Source organism: Carcharhinus amblyrhynchos, unplaced genomic scaffold (assembly GCF_965287045.1).
Source record: "Carcharhinus amblyrhynchos unplaced genomic scaffold, sCarAmb.v2.hapA chromosome_210, whole genome shotgun sequence".
NCBI classification, from domain to species: Eukaryota; Metazoa; Chordata; class Chondrichthyes; order Carcharhiniformes; family Carcharhinidae; genus Carcharhinus; species Carcharhinus amblyrhynchos.
This window is the reverse complement of record NW_027649950.1, coordinates 184,907-206,796: the sequence shown is the minus strand read 5'-3', so window position 1 is coordinate 206,796 and position 21,890 is coordinate 184,907. Positions and strand designations below refer to the sequence as shown.

General features: G+C 44.7%; 1 protein-coding gene across 1 annotated transcript in view; it reads right to left on the bottom strand.

The window, feature by feature from the left end:
- The window catches only part of LOC145338879 (transcription factor SOX-5-like), a gene marked incomplete at its 3' end in the record, with an annotated part of 172,861 nt that overhangs the window by 79,181 nt on the left and 71,790 nt on the right, over window positions 1–21,890 (bottom strand). Inside the window, exon 5 of the mRNA XM_080183282.1 lies at window positions 2,816–2,902. Within this exon, the coding sequence (XP_080039408.1) occupies window positions 2,816–2,902 (87 nt within the window). The remainder of the gene's footprint in view (window positions 1–2,815; window positions 2,903–21,890) is intronic.

Here is a 21,890-nt window from a genome sequence, read left to right as displayed (position 1 = left end):
ACTAAAGGGCAATTTTTCAGCATCGCCAATCAACCTAACCCGCACATCTTTGGACTGTGGGAGGAAACCGGAATACCCGGAGGAAACCCATGCAGACACAGGGAGAATGTGCAAACTCCACACAGGCAGTGACCCAAGCCAGGAATTGAACCCAGATACCTGGAGCTGTGAAGCGACTTAGGAGCAGGAGTTGGGCACTTGGCCCCTCAAGATTGCTCGACCATTCAGCAAGATGCCTGATTAGATTGTACCCTCCCGCCTACCCCTAATGGCCCCTTACCCCGCCCCCCCTTGTTTATCAAGAATCTATCTACTCCTGCATTAAAAATATTCAAGGACTAAGATTCCGCTGCTCTTTGGAGGAAGAGATTTCCAAAGACGAGGCTCAGAGAGGAAAGAAATTTTCCTCATCTCTGTCTTAACTCTCGCTCTTGGGGCTGAAGGGATCAAGGGATAGGGGAGAAAGTGGGATCAGGATACTGAATTTGATGATCAGCCATGATCAAAACGAACGGCGGAGCAGGCTCTAAGGGCCAAATGGCCTAGTCCTGGTTCTAGTTTCTTCATGTCTATGTTTCTAAATGGATGATCCTTTATCTTATATTCTTGGTCAGAGCATCCTGAAGGAAAAGAGAGTGGTAGAGAGGCAGTGGCTGAGGAAGGGTATTCCAGAGCTAAGAAATGGCCAGCAACGGATCCATTAAAATGAAAGGATGCTCAAGAGACTAAATTAGGGAGATATCTCAGCGTCATGGAAATGGAAGAAGAGCCGCACTTTAAAGGAAGAGAGATTTGGTGAAATTGGTGCTCTATGATACAGTTGTCAAACATTATCCGCTCATCTAGAAGGACTCCACAAAAAAAATCAAGGCATGTTTATCCACTGAATAGCTGCATCTTGACAATCGGCAAGATCCCAGGCTGATCCAGGACCTCTAATAGTAATAGGATGGCTGATTCCAACCAAGGTTGCAAGAATAGTGGCCTGGATGAGGATGGCCAGAAATCAGGACACGGGCTCCCTCAGCTAATTCATAGAATCCCATTGAATCCCCACAGTGCACAAGGAGGCCATTCAGCCCATTGAGTTTACATCGATCACAATCCCAGCCAGATCCTACTCCTGTAACCTCACATATTTACCCTGCCAATCCCTCTGACACTAAGAGTTAATTTAGCACGGCCAATCATCTTTAGAGTGTGGGAGGAAACCGGAGCACCCTGAGGAAACCCACGCAGACATCGGGAGAACATGCCGACTCCACGCAGACAGTGACCCGAGGTCGGAATCGAACCCGGGTCCCTGGTGCTGTGAGGCAGCAGTGCTAACCGCTATGCCACCGTACCACCCATAAGTTGCTCTCCAGCGATCCCTGCTGATGCCCAGTTGGGAGAAGGCCAAGCCTGGCCATGATGCACGCCAAAGTCAAACAATCTGGCAACACTTGTTGCCAAGTCGAGATGTGATATTATCCTTGGTGGGTGGGGGACAGGTTTGTATTGATGTCTCCACAGAAAAAGCAGAACAAATTCAAGTGATCACTGTAATTTTAATATTTCAAAACCCCGGTTTGGACCCCGTTGACACACACAAAAAAAATCCCATCTTGCAAGCCAGAAATTCTTGACGACAATAGCCTTTTGTGATTCTTGTAGAGCATGCAGCAGCATGTCACATTTAGCCAATCTATCTAACTCGCACATCTTTGGACTGTGGGAGAAAACCGGAGCACCCGGAGGGGACCCACGCAGAAACAGGAAGAACGTGCAGACTCCACACAGACAGTGACCCAAGCTGGGTATCGAACCCCGATCCCTGGCGCTGTGAGGCCGCAGTGCTAACCACTGTGCCACAATATACAACTGCACACTGCTTAGCGTGGATGCTTGAAGGATATGATTTAGCCTCTGACAGCTCACGTACTTAGATAACAGCTTTGTGTGTAGAAGGCTTACATGTGAATCAAAGTAGAGTTATTATTAGATATTGAAAACGGTCTCGAGCACTGAGCTGTGGAAGGGGTAATCAATGGGTGTTTTAGCTTTAATTGGAAGTGTTAGTTATATTTGAGGAGCTGTTGTCTAGACTGGGATATTCTTGTTTCTTTTTTGTGCCTCTGGGATGATGTGGAGGGTAGAACAAACAGGGACACGCAATCTGGAAACTGTACATTATTAAACGTATTTATAAACAGTAACTGTGCCTTCCTTTACAGACCATTACTGGAATTGTCTCATAATGTGATGACTAGCAGAAACTAGAAATTCTATAAAAAAAAGAACTTGTCATCAAAACTGCGGTAAAGGACGAAAAGCTTCCCACAGAAGGACATGACACAGCCTTTATATCGTGTGTAAAATAGAAGGTACAAATTAGGAAGTTTGATCGAAATATCTTGCTATTAAAAGATATTTGATCAGACTGCATCCTGACAGTTTTTGCTTAAAGTTAATGTATTAGTTACAAGTAAGGCTTGCATTAACACTGCAATGAAGTTACTGTGAAATTCCCCTAGTCATCACAGTTCAGGTCAATGCACCTAACCAGCACGACTTTCAGACTGTGGGAGGAAACTGGAGCACACAGAGGAAAACCTATGCAGTCACGGGGGGAATGTGCGAACTCTGCGCAGACAGTGACCCCAAGCTAGGGATCGAGCCCAGATCCCTGGCACTGAGAGGCAGCAATGCTAACCACTGTTGCCTCACGCAAGCAAGTAGTCCCAAGAATCATGTTGGGCCAGTCACAAACATTGGCAAAAGGCGGGGGGTAGGGAGCATGCGAGGATAAATACAATTGATAAATTGACCAAACCTTTAATATCCCCGACATTTCCCGGACCCATGGCTAGAAGCTTGTCCTTCCAGTCTTTTGATAAAAGTTTCTCGATGCTGGGAGTCTCTGAGGAAAGGTACACACACACAAAAAAAAGAGGGAGAGAAAATGTAGAAACGATTAATCTGCCATCACAGAGCTATGCAAAGTCCATGTGTTTCTGTCCCCGTCTCGCTGCTTCGGTTGTATGTTTAGGAGTCACGCAATAGATTTAATCCCCTGTTTTTTTATATATCTATTTGGCAAGATCAATCGTCCTTACCGCAAGGAAAGCGATTGTTGTCATATAGGACAATACATGATACAATTATTCCGAGTACTGAAATTACATACACTTAACCAGAGAGAGAATAAAACACACACAGACACAACACATTTCAGGGCGGGCTCAGGGCAATTTAACAACAATAACCCACGGCAGATAAGAAACAAACTTATTCCCTTTTATTGCCACGGATTAGAAGGGCGACGTGTAAAGCGGGTAGGGAGCGTGTTACACGCAGGGACAAGTCCAGGGAGAGATCAGACTTTTTTTATATAAAAAAAACGTCAACAGAGCAAACAGTTGAGAAATCCAGGTAGCAACCTTCCTCACTTGTCATCTACAGAGTACATCTGTCACCCTGCTTGTCAGCAGAGGGTCTGACACTTGCCAATTGCCGGGGCTGCTACTCTGATAAGAGGTTAACCGCTTGATTCCGCTGAGCAACTTTCTCATTTCGCTCCCCCCGGCAAGACGAGGCAGGCTGTGGCAGGAGACTGGAGCACTAGGTAAAAGTGGAGCCTGCTGGTTACATTTGCCGGTGCAGCTGGTATTCCGGCCGGATCCGAGTGAAGCAGCCACCAGTGTTTCCCCTAACAGCTGCCCTGTGTCCACCCTGCTATCATCTCAACAGGTGCGATCAGGCGGCGAACAATGGCCGAGGCTTTTAAAGGCCATTGCTCTGACATTGAAATGAAGCAACAAATGGTTCGGCAGTGCATCTCTCCTTGGATCACTCAGTGGGCGCATAGTAATACAAATAGCTTTTATTTATTAACTTGTTACATTGACCCCAGTGACAGCTAGGGCATTTTAACGTTTTTGTCAAGAGAGAGGATAAAAGTAATTGAGTCCAGCTCTCCCCCACTTTACATCCCAACTCCCCAAAGTTGCACGTCAATGGAGTTTTTCTGTCTCTGATCCGGAATATAAGGTCGAGAGGAACAAAGCTCTGTCCCCACGAAATCCCTTTCTTTGGTGGCACCGGTTCTTAGATCATAGGATGGTAGAATCCTTACTATGCAGAAGGATTAAATTCAGCTCATCGAGACTCCACCCATAACAGTCCCACCGAAGCCCTATCCTCATAACCGCACGTACTTAACCCCACCAGGGCGGCACGGTGAACATAAGAACATAAGAAATAGGAGCAGGAGTAGGCCATCTAGCCCTTCGAGCCTGCCCCGCCATTCAATAAGGTCATGGCTGATCTGAAGTGGCTCAGTTCCACTTTCCCGCTTTCTCCCCATAACCCTTAATCCCCTCGCTTATCAAAAACCTATCAACCCGCGTCTTAAATATATTTAGCGAGGCAGCCCCCGCCACTTCAACGGGCAGAGAATTCCAGAGATTGACCACCCTTTGAGTGAAGAAGTTCCTCCTCAACTCCGTTCTAAACTGCCCCCCCCCCCTTATCTTGGGGCTGTGCCCCCTAGTCCTACTGTTCTTTCTGAGCAGGAAGAGCCTCTCCACCTCTATCCTATCCATCCCATTCATCATCTTATATGTCTCAATGAGATCTCCCCTCACTCTTCTAAACTCTAACGAGTACAAGCCTAGTTTATTCAGCCTCTCCTCATAGCTCAACACCCTCAACTCTGGTATCAGCCTAGTGAACCTCCTCTGCACTCCCTCCAAGGCCAAAATATCCTTACGTAAGTGCGGCGACCAAAACTGCACACAGTACTCCAGCTGCAGCCTCACCTGTGCCCTGTACAGTTGCAGCAAGACCTCTCTACTTTTAAATTCAATCCCCCTCACTATGAAGGCCAGCATCCCATTCGCCTTCCTGACCACCTGCTGCACTTGCAGACTGGGTTTTTGCGACTCATGCACAAGGACCCCGAGGTGCCTCTGCACCGTAGCATGCTGCAGTTTTTTGCCATGTAAGTAGTAGTCCTTCCTACCATTATTCCTACCAAAGTGGACAAGATGGTTAGCACTGCTGCCTCAAAGCACCAAGAATGAGTTCCATTCCTGGCAGGTGTCATTGTCTGAGTAGTGTTTGCACATTCTCCCCATATCTGCATGGGTTTCCTCCCACAATCCAAAAGGCGTGCCGGTTAGGTCAATGTACCCAAACAGGCACTGGCATGGCGACTTGGGGATTTTCACTAACTTCATTGCAGTGTCAACGCAAGCTGATTTGAGACGCTAATAAATAACCTTTGCCCTGCTAATCCCTTGATACCGAGGGACAATTTAGCATGGCCAATCCACCTAACCTGCACGTCTTTGGACAATGGGGAGAAATGGGAGGACCCGGAAGAAATCCATGCAGACATGGGGAGAACATACAGATTCTACACAGACAGTCACCCGAGGGTGGGGCTGAACTCAGGTCCCTAGCATTGTGTGGCACCAGTGCTGACCACTGTGCCACTGCAAGAAGTCTCACAACATCAGATTAAAGTCCAACAGGTTTATTTGGTAGTACAAGCCACAATGTTCGGAGCACTGCCCTTTCACCAGGTGAGTGGGAGTTGTGTTCACAAACAGGGCATTTTTAGACACAAACTCAATTTACAAGATAACGGTTGGAATGCGAGTCTTTACAGATAATCAAGTCTTAAAGATACAATGTGCCAGTTCCTCAGTACTTGACCCAACTCAAGCCTGTCTACACTTCCTGCTGTCTCAGAAAAGCAGCCAGCATAATTAAGGACCCCACACAACCCGGACATTCTCTCTTTTACTTTCTTCCATCGGGAAAAAGACACAAAAGTCTGAAGTCACGTGCCAACTGACTCAAGAACAACTTCTTCCCTTCTACCATCAAACGCTTGAACGGATCTACCTCATATTAAGTTGGTCTGTCTCTACACCCTAGCTATGACTGTAACACTACATCCTCTCCTTTCCTTCTCTATGAATGGTATGATTTGTCTGTGTAAGAAACAATACTTTTCACTGTATACCAATACATGTGACAGTAATCAATCAAATCAAATGATGTAAGAAACCTAAGTAATTCCCTGGTCACTGAGAACTAAGTGTGTTAACAAATCAAGAAATTGAATTGTATTACAAGGCCATTATTCAGCAAGTTTTACACCAGAGAGCCCTCCCCATCCCTCCCCCCATCAAAAAAAAGCACTGCAGCTTCATCTTAACTACACCAGAGTAGGAAATTAAAGGTCTGCCTGCCAGTCAATGAATGTCTTCCTGCTTTCTATAGAATGTTACATCAAAAACACTCCATGTCATAATTAAAGCACACTTCAAAAAAAAAACGTAATTAGTTAGAAGTCCAGCTACACACAATCAAAGCAAGATTGATAAAAGGAACATATTATGTCGTTTTTTTTCACAAGATCAACCAGGCCAGTTCTTGACCACATGGTCCTGATTTGTGTGACAAGAGATAATATTCTACATAAACAGAAATTTAAAATGTTCGTCGGAGTTTGAGGGGACAAATGACTGGCTTAAAAGAAAATCATTTATCTGGGGCTTACTTCAGCCGGGAGCTAAATGGTAGGCACTAAAGGAAGGTTAACGAGCTGCGTTTAAAACGCACATGCGGATTTAAGCATTTTCCATTATCCAGGCTTGGAGTCGTTAAATAATATTTTCCCTCGCTTCACCTGAGAACTTTCCTGACCAAGCAGTCACTTGGACCTCCTTGTTAGCACCACCCACCCCCCCCCCTCTCTACTCTCCTCCCCACCCCCACCACCCCCCACTATTATCTCATATTTGTGGAGCTGGTGGTAGGCATTTTGCAGATCAGGACAAAGTCAGCCCCCTTTGTAACAAAAGGGCTACTGTCACACAGTCAATCTCAGACATGGTGAAAAGGAGCCCACAGGAAAAAGGCAGGCTCCAGTTTTTAAAGGCTTTTTTTCTCTCTCTGTGCGCTGAGCACAGTCGCTACATTCACTCCACTTGGCAAACTCAACTCAGCCTTCCTGGCTTGAGCTGTGAACAGAGCTCGGGATTGAATAACCAATTATACAACCACTGGCTGAGTTTATCCAAGGTTTTGCAAATTGTAATAATAGTACTGTATTCCCGAATCGTTTCATCCTCTTCCAGACATGGTGTCATATCCCATCACGCTTAATTTACATTTTACAACATAATATACGTTGAATATCTCGCAGCAAAATAATACAATCACTTATTTTTGTTGAACAGGTTTGAGTAACAGTGAGGTTTAGTCTTGGGTCCATTTAAGACCACATTAATTCAATATTATATTTCCTGTCCATTCCCTTGTTAGTTTACACTGTAACCTGTGTTAACTGCGGGAAATGCATTACCAGCTCAATTTCTTGCTCTTTTCCATCATCAGTTATTCTTGGACGATTTGCATTATTGCAGAAATAGTTCTCCGACTACTTATCAGTGGCAATCAGCATTTCGTATTTTTTTAAACTTGGGAGGTTACTGGTCAACAAAAACTGATAATTGCCAGTGCGCTGCCCTCCTTCAAGGCTGAAAGGAAAGCCTTCCACCCAGAACAATTCTCAAAGCCTTAGCTGCCAGTTGCAGTTTGTAAACTTCAAAGATAACAGCCGTCGTGGCAAATGTACAACCGCTTCGCCCAGGACAGGACACTTTCAGCAAGTGCCAGTGTGCCACCTTATTGGGCATCATCAATAACCCTTGAATCTTATAGCAGAGCGGGTAGGGGCCATTCATGCCTGAGAAAGAATCGCCCACCTTAATCTCATTACCCACAACTCTGCAATTTTGTTGTCTTTTGATAGTTTCAGATACCAACCCCCCAATTGAGGAGATATTTCTCCTCTTGTTCTTTTTGGCCAATTATTTGAAATCTTGTGGTTCATGATACAGGGGAAAGAGTCACTTGTTCTATTATTGCCCATCATCATTAGCACTGTCTCTATTCGCCCTCGCCTTCCACTCCTCTGCTCCAAGGACTACAAATCTAATTTCTCCAAATGTCTTCACATAACTGAAGCACATCAATCCAGAAGTAATCCTGGTGAATCTCATCTGTACCCATTACAAGGACTTGACCTTGATAAAGTGTGTTCTCCAGAATTGGACAGAATACTGTAGCTGAGGCCTAATCAACAGTTTGTAGAAGTTGGCATGACTTTCTAGTTTCTTTATATATAATGACACTGGGTTTAAAATACCAACTATTCCATATACTCTCTTGGTCCTGTAGCGCAGTGGGTAGCATCCCTGCCACTGAGCCACAAGCTCCAAGTTTAAATCCCACCCCAGGACTTGGTGGCCAAGGAAGGTGCACTCATAATGCAGTCAAACAAGTTGAGTGTCAACTTGCAAAATACTTCCAAACATGCCAATGGCTGGTGATAAGAGTGGGAGACAGCCACGCTTGACAAAGAGGTACCCATCAAGCTATAAGGCCCTGACGCAAAGTAGTGATCTGTCCCAGGGAAAAACTTGCTATGGAAACAGAGAGAATCTGCCTTGCGCACCACTGGGTGTGGGTAGAGAAAGAACCAACATGTATCCTTTTAATCACCTTGTTAACTTGTCCTGCCACCCGTCAACGGTTAGAGAACACGAAGCCCAGATTTCTTTACTCTTGGACACCATTGAAATAGTATCATTCAGAATATATGACCCTTTCCCCCATGTTGTTCCTTCCAAAGTGATTCATTTCAGGCTTTTTCTACATTAAGTTGTTGAGTATTTTAAGGCCTCGTTAATGAAACACAAAGCTTCTGTATTGTTTCTGCTTTCTGCTTAAATGCCAATGGCACTTTGCCAACCAGGTACCAATATAACTTCAAGAAAAAGCTTGAATTCACATAGCACCTTTCCATGACTTCAAGACATCCCAAAGCACCTTACAACTGATCAAGTAGCTTCTGGGGAGTGGTTGCTATTGTGATGTAGGAAATGATCTGGCCAATGCGCACAGTAAGCTCCCACTCACACAGCAAGGTGAGAATGATCATCTGGGATAGCAGCACAACTCAGCTAACTGTCTTCCAAATATTGCCATGGGATCTTTTTTTCCGCCCACCTGAGTGGGCAGCTGGGGCCTTGGGTTTAATGTCTCATCTGAATGACAGTACCTCTGACGGTGCCACACACTCTGTACTGAACGGTAGTGTCCAGCTAGATTTAATGCTCATGTCCCTGTGTGGGACTTCTGACTCAAGAGGCAAGGGTGCTACTGACCAAGCCAAAGGATAGAGAATGTTACAGAATGCAATCCTGGACCTTCCCCCAATTTACTGCCCACTTTATGAGCCTGGAGAGCCACAGATTTTTCTTACCGAGTGTATTGACCCTTTGTTGAAAAAGCGGATGATAATATGCACTATACCATTTTTCAGAGACACAGGAAGTTCCCCTTGTGAAATGCAGAGTTGCCTCTACTGCTCAGCAGAATCTCTATCACTTTTACCTCCACGAGCGGCAGTGCTATTTCTGGCCCAGGCACAGGAGATAGATGCAAATTGCAAATCAAACCAAGCTGTCGGCAGGCAGATTTAACAGCACCCATCGCCAATAAGTTCAGAGGAACACCCGGCTAGGGAGTTCATGCATCCAACAATTAGCACTAGTATGATAGTGGTGTCACAGTTCACCCGGTTTGCTGTGGTAGCCCTCTTGCATGCATGTTACTCTGGAGGTATAGATGGTAACGGTAAAAACACCATATCATGTGATGGTATGGTGGCAGTGTGGTTAGCACTGCTGCCTCACCGTGCCAGGGACCAGGGTTCAATTCCAGCCCTGGTGACTGTGTGTAGTTTGCACATTCTCCCCATATCTGCGTGGGTTTCCCTCAGGTGCTCCAGTTTCCTCCCAAGGTCCACAGATGTCCAGGTTGGCTGGATTGGCCATACTAAATTGCCCCTTAGTTTTCCAAGATGTGTAGGTTAGGAGGATTCGTCATGATAAAAGTGTGGTGTTATGTGAATAGGATGGGGGAAAGGACCTGGGTAAGGTACTCTGTCAGAGAAAATGGCATACTGTATGTATGTGACTGACCAGGAGTCTCTCCAACTCTTACCACCTGCCATTCGGAAGGATTTGCAAGTTGACACTCAACCTGTTAGACCGCGTTATGAATGCACCTTCCTTGCCCATCAATTCCTGGAGTGGGACTTGAACCTAGAGCTTTTGGTTCAGAGACAGGGATACTACCCCCTGTGCCCCAAGATCTCCAGCATTTAATTAGCACTGTCGACACTTCAGAGAAGCACATCATACGCTGACCAAAAAGCTGCTTCTGAGAGGAAGGTCCAGCAGAAACTCAGTCAGAGAAGGGGAGGGGTGAGAGGATTGAGCAAGGGAATTCCAGAAGGTGAGGCCAAGCTGGCTAATGGGTAGGAGATTGCATAAAAACCAGAATGGGAGATGAGAGCACAAATTGAACAGCAGAGGGACAAAGGGCACTGTAAAAAATGGTCACGAAAGACCAAAGGAAATGTGCAGAGGAGATGATTTCAAATACATTGCAACAACTGAAACCTGTGGCAAAGTAGAAGCAGGGAGAATACTGGAATCCCAGGAGATGTTTGCTTCATTGAATGTTAAGTACCACATTAGGTGACTTAAGGGCAGGCACCTCTCCCAAAGTAATATGCAAGTTTAACCATTCTATTTGAAAAGTATCCATCTAACCGAATCGTGAGGAAAATATCACTTCTATTAAAAGCCAAGGAAGGCAGCACAGGCAATTGTACTTGTGTAGCTCGCTGCCTTATGTATCATACTGTTTTAAATTGGCTTTGTATCACTGGTGATTATGTGTTTCTCTTTTCCTGTTGCTTTTGTCAAGGAATTTTGACAGAAAATTGCAGATCCACTTAATCAGTATTCACAAAGTAAGCCCTGCATGTATCAACAGAACAGTCTAATACGGAGAATTTATCCCCCCTTAAGAAATTTAAATGTATGTAAATAAAACAACAGAATGTGATTGGGGGGATGGGACGGGGGGGTGGGGGGGTGAGTTATTCCTGTCTTATGTCCAGGACTTTCTCACTAGTCCCTAACCCTGATCCTTCTTTCCCTCAAATCACAGGGTAAGCTTCACAACCCAGTGGGTTTATTACCACATCGGACTTGTGAATGACCCTCACCATCACTCACTGCCACAACACTAGCAGCTATTGAGGGCTTTCCGCTCCAAACAAGTTTTTATTTAATTCTGCGAATCTGTAATCTGAGTCTGTGATTCTAACTAAAAAGATATTTCGAAGGTCTCTTTATACCTTGGGTCCCAATTCAATTAAAGAGGGCTGCCTGAATTTGTCTGCTTATCGCCAGGTTTTATTTTCTTCCTCCACGCACACAATAGATCAGAGTCCATCTGCAGAACACACGCCCAGTATTCAGAAACTGTTGCTCATAGCTGTAATGTTGAAGGCAATGGCCTAGTGGTATTAGCGCTAGACTATTAATCCAGAAACTCAGCTAATGTCTTGGGGAACCGTGGTCGAATCCCACCACGGCAGATGGCGGAATTTGAATTCAATATATGTATTTGGAATTAAGAATTTACTGATGACCATTGTTGATTTTCAGAAAAAAATCTGATTCACTCATGCTTTTAGGGAAGGAAATCTGCCGTCCTTATTTGGTCTGGCCTATGCGTGACTCCAGAGGCACAGCAATGTGATTGACTCCCAGTTGCCCTCAGGCAACTCGGGATGGGCAATAAGTGCTGGCCAGCCAGCAGCACCCATGACCCATGAATGAATAAAAAAAATGGATAAGCAACTTGGCTTTCTATAACTCTGTAAGACAGCGGAATAAAATTACTTTGCAGGAAGGTAACTAGACAAAGACTGACACTGAGCCAAAGAAGGTGGCCTGGTCACAGAAGGAGGCTTCAATCTCCTTGTTGAAGGAGAAGGGAGAGGTGGAGATGTTTGGGGAAGAAATGTGATGGCATGGTTCCCAATGGTGGGGAAACGGGAATGCACATGTGGCTAAGGGAAGATGCATACATGGCCAGAGCTGGAAGAACTCCAAAAGGAAGGTCGTAGACATATTATTTTGAATATGGTGCGTTTTCAGTTGATGTATACTCAATGATGGTTGATTAGTTGATTCATATGTGGCATGTCTGGTGTAGGAGATGTCCACTTGTGTTTAGTGACTATATGTGGCACTTGAGCAGCTGAGATTTCTTCTACAAAGCCAAGGCAATGCCATTCCATTGGCATTTATTTTCTTAATCATTGGATTTGTTCTGTTTAAATCATATGGGGTCTGAAGGTTGGGAAATCTTTGCCACATTGGTGAGCAAATTTGAGGTTTTCACTAAAATCTTTGAGCAGCCATGGCTGGAGAAACATGCAAATGACCTTTTGTATATCTATGCCATCGGGGTGGCACTGCTGCCATACAGCGCCGAGTACCTGGGTTCAAATCCGGCCTTGGATGACCACGTGGAGTATAGACAGAAGGATGTTCCTGATGGTAGGGACATCCAGAACCGGGGGTCACAGTCTGAGGTTACAGGGTAGACCATTTAGCATAGAAATAAGGAAAACTTTCTTCGCCCAGACAGTGGTCAGCCTGTGGACTTTGCCACCACAGAAAGTAGATGAAGCCAAAACATTGTGGCTGGAATGTTAGAGCCATTCATGCCAACGGGATTTTCCTATCCCGCTGCAGTGAATGGAGATTTGCCCGGGAGCCAAATTCTCTGACTTTGCTGCAATGTGGCATGATAAGGTCACACCATGTGTGTTTTCAAGCAGTTATTAGATATAGCACTCAGTGTGAAGGGGATCAAAGGACGTGGGGGAAGATGGGATCAAACTATTGACTGGGATGATAATGAATGCCGGAGCAGGCTCAAAGGGCTAAATGGCCTCCTCCTGTTCCTATTTTGTATGTTTCTATGAGTTTGCATGCTCTCTCTGTGTCTGTGTGGATTTCTTCTGGATGTTCCGGTCTCCTCCTACAGTCCAAAGAAGTGGAGGTTACTTGGATTGGCCATGCTAAATTGCTCCTTAGCGTGTGTGTGTGGTTGTGGCTATGCTTGATGTGGTTAAGTTCCCCTCAAGCTATAAGCCCTTTGGTGTCCTATTCCAGGAACGATTAGCTCCAGAAACAGATGGAAGGCTAACCTACGCTCCCACTGGGTGCGGCGAGGTTGAGAGGGAGAGGGATATGTGTACATCCTCTTCCTCTTTAAGTCACACAACTGGCAGTGGGCCAGGCTGGGCAATGGACAAATGGTGCGAGTGGAATGGTTCATGGTGGTAGATTAGGTGATGAGATCTCTAGGAAAACACTAAAACTGAAATGAGCCTGATGAAGGGCAAATTCAAAACTAATCAGTCAAAACGATATTTCACTGAGTGAGTTGAAAGTCTGTGGAACAGGGTCCCTTGTGAGGCGAAAAAAGAAATTAGAATTAATTAATTCAAATGTAAATTAGATAAATTGCTTTCAGAAAGTAGCATCTTGGGATACAGTATATGAATAATTTGAGATATGACAGGTAGCCAGTGTAACTTACGTGTGAGGAACAGGTGACTCCAAAAACTCTGAACCGCTTGGGTTCTCCTCGCCTCATGTGTGTGTCTGTTGTCGACTAATTAGTAGAGATTGATTGCTATGATTAGTCAACAACTTAATTATTGTGGAATCACGGGACTGCCAAGATGGGTGAATGTGAGCAATAGAATCAAAGAATCTATATAGTGTAGCAGGAGGCCATTCAGCCCTGGGTGGGATTGCTGTCGGGAAGGTGGGATCAGGCTGTTGCAAGAGCCATTCCAAGCTGTGATACAATCAGAAAGAATGCTTTCTATGGTGCATCTATAGATGTTGGTGAGAATTGTAGCTGACATGCCAAATTTCCTTAGTCTCCTGAGAAAGTAGAAGCATTGGTGGGCTTTCTTAACTATAGTAATAATCACCCAGCAGCTTCTTAAAACTATCCTGTTTTGGGTCTGCATCTATGCTGGAAGTTGTCATGATAGATTTATTTTTTGTCGAAGAAACCAAGTATTTTTTGATTTGATTTGAATTGAATTGATTTATTATTGTCACACGTGTTGGTGTGCAGTGAAAAGTATTGTTTCTTGTGCACTGTACAGACAAAGCATACCGTACATAGAGTACAGAGGGCAGAAGGAAAGGAGAGGGTGCAACTTGATATGAAACCCATCTTTCGTTGAGCTCCTCACTCCCACCCGATCTTCCCGACAACATTCCCACCCAGGTCCTAGCCTCCTAACCCCATGTGTTCACTCTTGTACTCCCTCTGAGACTAAAAGGCAATTTAGTATGGCCAATCAACCTAACCTGCACATCATTGGACTGAGAGAGGAAACAAGAGCACCTGGAGGAAACCCAGGGAGAAGGTGCAAACTCCACACAGTCACCAGAGTATGGACCTTGAAAAATATCTAGTGACTCCCGCCAATCTTGGGCAATATGATTCTTTGTCCACTTTCCTTCAGCCTACTAACGCGGCCTGAGTACAAATGGAAGGGCAGGGTTTCAAGAAATCTGTTCTTCCAGTGGGGAGAAGACAACAAATAAATCTCTCAGGAGACTTGCTAAAACCTCGGAGAATCGTGGGAACCCTATTGGTTAAACAGGGTGCTCCAGTTTAGAATATTTCATAAAAACAAAGAACATTACATAAAGACATAAGAAATAGGAGCAGGAGTAGGCCATCTAGCTCTTCGAGCCTGCCCCGCCATTCAATAAGATCATGGCTGATCTGAAGTGGATCAGTTCCACTTTCCCACTTTCTCCCCATAACCCTTAATTCCCCTGTCTATCAAAATCCTATCTACCCGTGACTTAAATATATTCAGCGAGGTAGCCTCCACCACTTCAATGGGCAGAGAATTCCAGAGATTCACCACCCTTGGAGTGAAGAAGTTCCTCCTCAACTCTGATCTAAACTGCCCCCACCCCCCCTTATCTTGAGGCTGTGCCCTCTAGTTCTGCTATCCTTTCTAAGCGGGAAGAATCTCTCTACCTCTACCCTATCCATCCCCTTCATTATCTTGTAAGTCTCTATAAGATCCCCCCCTCAGCCTTCTGAACTCCACCGAGTACAGACCCAGTCTATTCAATCTCTCCTCATAGGCTAACCCCCTCATCTCCGGTATCAGCCTAGTGAACCTTCTAGTAACCTTTACAGCACAGTACAGGCCCTTCGGCCCTCGATGTTGTGCCGAGCCATGTCCAAACCCGAGATCAAGCTATCCCACTCCCTTTTCTTATTCTTTTCAACTGAAATGAGGAAATGTAAAAGGGCAAAGTCACGTTTGGTACAACAAAATAAGTGACCACATTGTTTCACGGTACGTCTTTTATCTCATACGGTCAGGCCACACCTACTTCCCTTTTTGCCACAAGGCATCCTTTCGTAAATAATAAATATAACCCAAAGTCTCCACACCTGCAGTTCAGTAAATTTGGTCATTTTCACATCCATCTTTCCACTTGAAGTTTGAAGGCTGGTATTTGGTATGAGCCAGATCCCCACACCCCTGTTTCCATGGCACCCGGTTTTCCAAGTCTGTTTCAGGGTGCAGGCTGAAAAAAGAACAAATCCCCACCCCCCCACCCCCCCAAAAAAGCCCGCTGTTAGAGGCCTATGTGTTGAGTTTCAAGACCTCAATTAGTGCAGGCTGGAAAGGAAGTATATGGGTACCTCCAAAGGACGTGTATTAGAATATAGAAGCAATTGGAAAGGCTATTCACCTTCTTGTGTCTGCTTCACCATTCAATTAAATTGAGGTTAACCTGCACTTTGGAATATAGCCTCTGTTGTAACGTAACAAATCAATTTACGCACAAGTCCCCACAAACAACAATGAAATAAAAGATAAATATATACTTATTGGTTATGTTGATCGAGGAATTTTTAAAAAAAATTCATTTGTGGGAAATGGGTGTCGATGACTGGGCCAGCATTTATTGCCCATCCCTCGTTGCCCGAGGGCAGTTGAGATTCAACTACATTGCTATGGCTCTGAAGTCACATGAAGACCAGATCAGGTAAGTACAGCAGATTTCCTTCCCTGAAGGACATTCGTGCACCAGATGGGTTTTTCCAACAATGGTTTCATGGCCATCAGTAGATTCTTAATTCCAGAGATTTTTTTTTTACTGAATTGAAATTCCACCATCTGCGAGGTTTGAACCCAGGTTCCCTCGAACATTAGCTGAGTTTCTGGATTAATAGTCAAGCAATAATACCAACTCGGCCATCGCCTTCCCCTGGGCCAGGGCGTCAACAGAACTTCACTCTCATTTAAGTAAGTTTCTTTTTGCAGCCCTCAGCTTGGTTAGCTCCACCAAAAGGGAGCACTCCCTCCATACTGCACTGAGGCACCAGCCTAGAATGTGTGCCCGCATCTCCGGAGCGGGGCTTGAACCAATGGCCTGACTCTCCAATGTCAGCGCTGCCACTGAGCCAAGACTGACAGCAGTTTTTCATTGACTTTTCTCCTATTGTAGAGCCAGACACTGTTATTGTACTTTGAGATTTACACCACAGCACTAATTAAACCAAAGTTGGCAAAAAAAAGATCGGCATATGGTACTTAAAATGGCATGCCTCAGGTTTAGTTCTATGTGTGATTATTTGACATCCTTATAGCACCATCCCTGCTGCCAAAACAAAGCGGCTCCTGAATTGGGCAGTCCAAGAAGCTTAGATTGTTCAGGGCAGCTAAACTCTGGCCAACAGTGGACTGCTGTGCAACTAGAACAGACTGACAAATATTTCCGATCTCTTTGTGCTGCTGATGAAATCTTCATGTTCAACATGGTATCACTGTCAGAAATTCCCTGAGCACAATCTAAACTGCATTTACGGGCACCTTCTTCAATTCTGAGGCCATCATTCTGAATGGTTAAAAATATCAAGACCAGGTGGCGGTAAACTAAAAAAGAAACAAATAAATACTTTTAATTATCACTTTGAAATGCTCAGCTCCTCCTGCCGGCATATTTCCTTTGTCAGTACAAAGCTTTACTTTTAATTTCAAATAACAGCTTGTTGATGCAATTCTGCTTCTTAACTCTATTGTTTAATGTTTACCATAATGTTTAATTGTCTCCAAAACCCTTTAAACTCTTCCAGTATCTTAGTATATGGCAAGAGTATCAAAACAAGCTGAAAATTGCTTTGTTATTATTTCTAAACATTGTGTTAAAAATCCAATTAGCCTCAGGTACAGACAGAAGTCTGGCATCAGTTCGGAACTTAAAATGGAGACCACTGACTTCTCTATTTTAGTCACTGGAGTGAAGTCATCGTGAGCACACAAGCTCTCTTTGTCCGAGCCTTTGCCCCTCGCAGATACGGCTCCCTTCTCTCCTTGCAGGAGCAGGTCTTGCAGGAGCACATGAAGGGACTCGTGACAGTCCACGTGTTAGGCTTTTTCATCTTCTGGCTTTCAGGAAAATAGTCAATACGCTGTGACAAGAACAGTAAAATCTGCCCTTCGACCAAACGCGCAAGCCATTTTCCGAACCACCTCTCATTGTCCTTTCGGGTTCCCCAAAATTCATAACAGGCTTGTGGGCTTAAAGAAGGTGACTTGGCGACAAGCGGAAAGCTCTCAGCACTCTCTCGGAGGGGTAGTACAATGTGAGCAGTCAGATTTATGAGGCCATCACGTCAATCTGTTAAGATTAACCCGTTGTGAACCAATGAAATGTGAAAGCGGGTTAGAAAGTGAGAGGCGATGGTGTGGGGGAGGGGAACGGTGAGGCACTGGTGGAATTAAAATGATGATGTGCAAGAAGGCGAAAAAAAGCTGCCGTTTACCTCCTCAAAGCACTTTACACGCAATGACAGACATTATGAAATGTGGTCACATTGTTCAAAGATTAAAAACTATTAATCGCAACTAGGCCTACATTAACACCGCAATGAAGTTACTGTGAAAATCCCCCCAGTGACCACACTCAGGGAGAATTTGGCACCTAACCAGCATGTCTTTTGGACTGTGGGGGGAAACCGGAGCACCCGGAAGAAACCCACGCAGACACGGAGAGAGTTAGCAGACTCCACACAGACAGGGACCCAAGTCGGGAATCGAACCCAGACCCCTGGTGCTGTGAGGCTGCAGTGCTAACCACTGTGCCACCCTTAGCACAGAATGAGAATTCTATTACTCTGTTTTGCCGCAGCACCCCTTGGTTAGGAGCAGAATGCACAGCTAGATATTCCACAAGCTTTTTTATTCAGTGATTTCCCCTCCTGGACATGTGTTTATCTGAACGATGGGTGACAATCCAATCAAGGTCAGTCCAGAATAAATTTACCAGCTCATCTGTTTAAATGATGATGGCGGAGCTGTAAATAGTGGGTGGGGACACTGTGGAAAATGCTTCATAAAAAATGTCATTGGATCTTTAACCTTAACAAGTTGCATTTTAATACACCAAATCTGACTGCCCAGATTGTCATTTCCCCTTCAAGTATGTTCATGGACTTTCATAGAATCCATACAGTGCAGAAGGAGGCCATTCTGCCCATCAAACTTCCATCAACAACAATCCTATTCTATCCCCATAACCCCATGTATTTACCCTATTAGTCCCCTGATACTAAGGGGCAAACTTAGCATGGCCAATCTACCTAACCCGTGCATCTTTGGACTGTGGGAAGAAACCGGAGCACCCAGAGGAATCCCACGTGGATACAGGGAGAACATTCAAACTCCACACAGACAGTGACCCAAGGCCAAACTTGAACCTGGCCCGTGGCGCTGTGAAGCAGCAGTGCTCACCACCATGTTGCCCTACCAAGGTTACCAAGCATAACTTCACACTGAGCCACCTAAAGAGATAATAAACAAATGACCAAAAATTGGATTATTAGGGATAGGTTTCAAGAAAGTTTTAAAGGAGGGGACAGTCAGAGAGGCAGCAGACAGAACTTTAGCTATGTGCGCAGGTCTCTGGAATGGGATCTGAACCCACAATCTCCTGACACAAATGAAAATGATACCATTGAGCCATCGCTGACTAACACTCAAAAAGGCACCAAAAGCAATGGTACATGTTCTTAGCTTTGAACAATAAGGGGTAGGTGGGGTACATTCGCCCACCCTTCTCATGAACTTCAGGGTGGCCAAAACTTTCTTTTCAAACAACGGACATGGATTCCAAAAGAGAAAACGCTGGAAAATCTCAGCAGGTCTGGCAGCATCTGTAAGGAGAGAAAAGAGCTGACGTTTCGAGTCCAGGTGACCCTCTGTCAAAACCTTTATCGTCAATTCCCAGGGCACATCCCGGGATATATGTATGGTGCTCGCCAACCCAACTCATGGGAAATTGTGTACGCTCCAACAAGGCTGCAGTAAACGCCAGGGACTATAATAAGCTGAGGGGAAAAAAAGCACAGACACCAACAATATCCGTGAGGATTCCAAAGTGCTAATACCAAAGGGGCTCGATACTTTCTGTGGAGTTTTAAAATGGTCATTGCAAAAAAAACTGTGAACTTGCTAGCTAGCTTCCATGGCCGTTGCTTTATGTTGTGGAGATGCCGGCGTTGGACTGGGGTAAACACAATAAAAAGTCTCACAACACCAGGTTAAAGTTCAACAGGTTTATTTGGTAACAAACGCCACTAGCTTTTGGAGCTTTGCCCCTTCGTCAGGTGAGTGGGAGTTCTATTCACAAACCAGCACTCTCTCCACTCACATTGTCTGTACCTTTAAGACTTGATTACCTGTAAAGACTCACATTCCAATCATTCTAAATTGGGTTTGTGTCTTTATATGCCCTGTTTGTGAATAGGACTGCCACTCATCTGATGAAGGGGCAGCGCTCCAAAAGCTAGTGGCTTGTGCTACCAAACAAACCTGTTGGACTTTAACCTGGTGTTGTGAGACTTCTTACTACATTGCTTTATGTAGCAGTGTGTAACGCATTTGTGACACATTAACTTCAGAACAGAACCACCCCATCCCCACCCTTCCCCGCCCCCCACCACAATGCTGTGACACTGTGGGGCTTTGATGTTGGTAATCTGTAATTAGCAATGGAACTGGGAGTGTCAGGAAGTGAAAGAGGGTTTACTTTTGCGTGGAGAAGAACTGTATGACCGCTGCTTCCATTCCACTGCCTTCAATCCCAAGCATTTGTAACTGGTGCAAACAAAAATAAGTGTCAATTTATTTATAATTAAAAAGGTGACCCATTCCATTGCTGATGGAGGGGTAGAGAGAGCAGTCATTGGTGGCAACAGTGTGAAATCTGGGAAGGTTGTATTGTACAAAATAATAAAGAGAAATAAAGACAATTAAACTTGCATTAAATGACCCCAGGACATCTTAAAATGCTTCATACTTTTTGAAGTGTAGTCCCCAGTGTTAGAACATAGAACACTACAGCACAAACAGGCTCTTCAGCCCACAACTTGCGCTGATCATATGCCTACCTACCAGGCCGATCTATAACCCTCAATCCCATTAAATCCCATGTACTCATCCAGAAATCTCTTAAAAGATCCCAGTGAGTTCGCCTCCACCACCACCGACAGCAGCCGATTCCACTCACTCACCACCACTTATTTGGGAAAAGTATGCATTGCAGTGTAAAATGATCATTGTCCTTTTATGATAGCTGGCCTCACCACCCCCTTATCTTGGGGACGTGATCCTACTGGCCATTCCTGCTCTTCTGCTGCCACACGCGAAGACGGAGAATTTGGCACTTGGCTAAAGCTGCGTTTGCTGCAGCGGGACTGGAAAACCCCGCCGGCGTGAAGGGCTGTAAAATTCAGTCTTTGCAGATATTCCAATTCAATATAATACCAGTGAGCAACTCAATAAAACAATTTAATTCCCTTTACCGCTCTTACTGTCATCTGACTGTGACAATCGTACTGGAGACCTGCCTCCAGCTGTCGCACACTGCATGCTAGAATCTAAACACTCGCAGGAACTGTCATCACTTGCCCCTCCGCAACACCAGCAAGCCAGGGAATTTTAATCTAAACAACCATTAAAAGGCTTATTGTCAGCCTTTATCTTACCTCATAGGATTAACTGTTATCAGTTAATCGCTACCATCTCTAACATCTCTAACTCTCTATGGTGACACTGAAAACATCTTGCATATTAATCTCTTTAACATACTGTACCGCTGATCCCAGCAGAAGAACGTGGACTAATGAGAAGGGTAGACTTGCATTGGACCTGGGGTTGAATAGCTTGTTGTTTGGGGAGAGGCACTTAATATTCACAGAGAACCTGTGGGGGGCTCAAATTTAAACAGTTACGAGTAAATGCTATTTTAAGTAATCTGATATAACACTTAGGAGTGAAAATTTCCACCTTTTGCATACAGGCGCTCCTTTAATAACAGTCTTTTTCACTCCATGGCTGCTCTCAGTACTGCAAGTGTCAACTTGGCTTGGCTTGTAAGTATGTTCGACTCTACAAATCATGAGCATTGTGGATTGTACGCCCTACTTCAGGGCTCACACAAGTGAGCTAGGCTGACATGCAGCGAGGAGTATTATACGTTGCCAAAGGTGTTACTTTTTGAATGAGGCCTGGTCTGTTTGGGTGGCTTACAAAGGTCCAAGGGCCCCATCGAGATGTTGTGGCCAATTGTTCACCTTCATCCCATTTAACATTTGTGAGTATGTTGCAGGGTACCAATTGGCTAAGATGTTTGCAATCATAACCACAATTGCACTTCAAGAGTAATTCGTTGGTTGTGAAATATTTGAGATGCCCTGAGGACACAATAAAGTATTATTTCTCTTTACAGAAATGATAGGCAAAGAAGAGTATGTGATGATTGCTGAATAAGGTATTCCTGCAGGTGAAAAATATAAAAATCTATTTATATATAAACACAAACAAA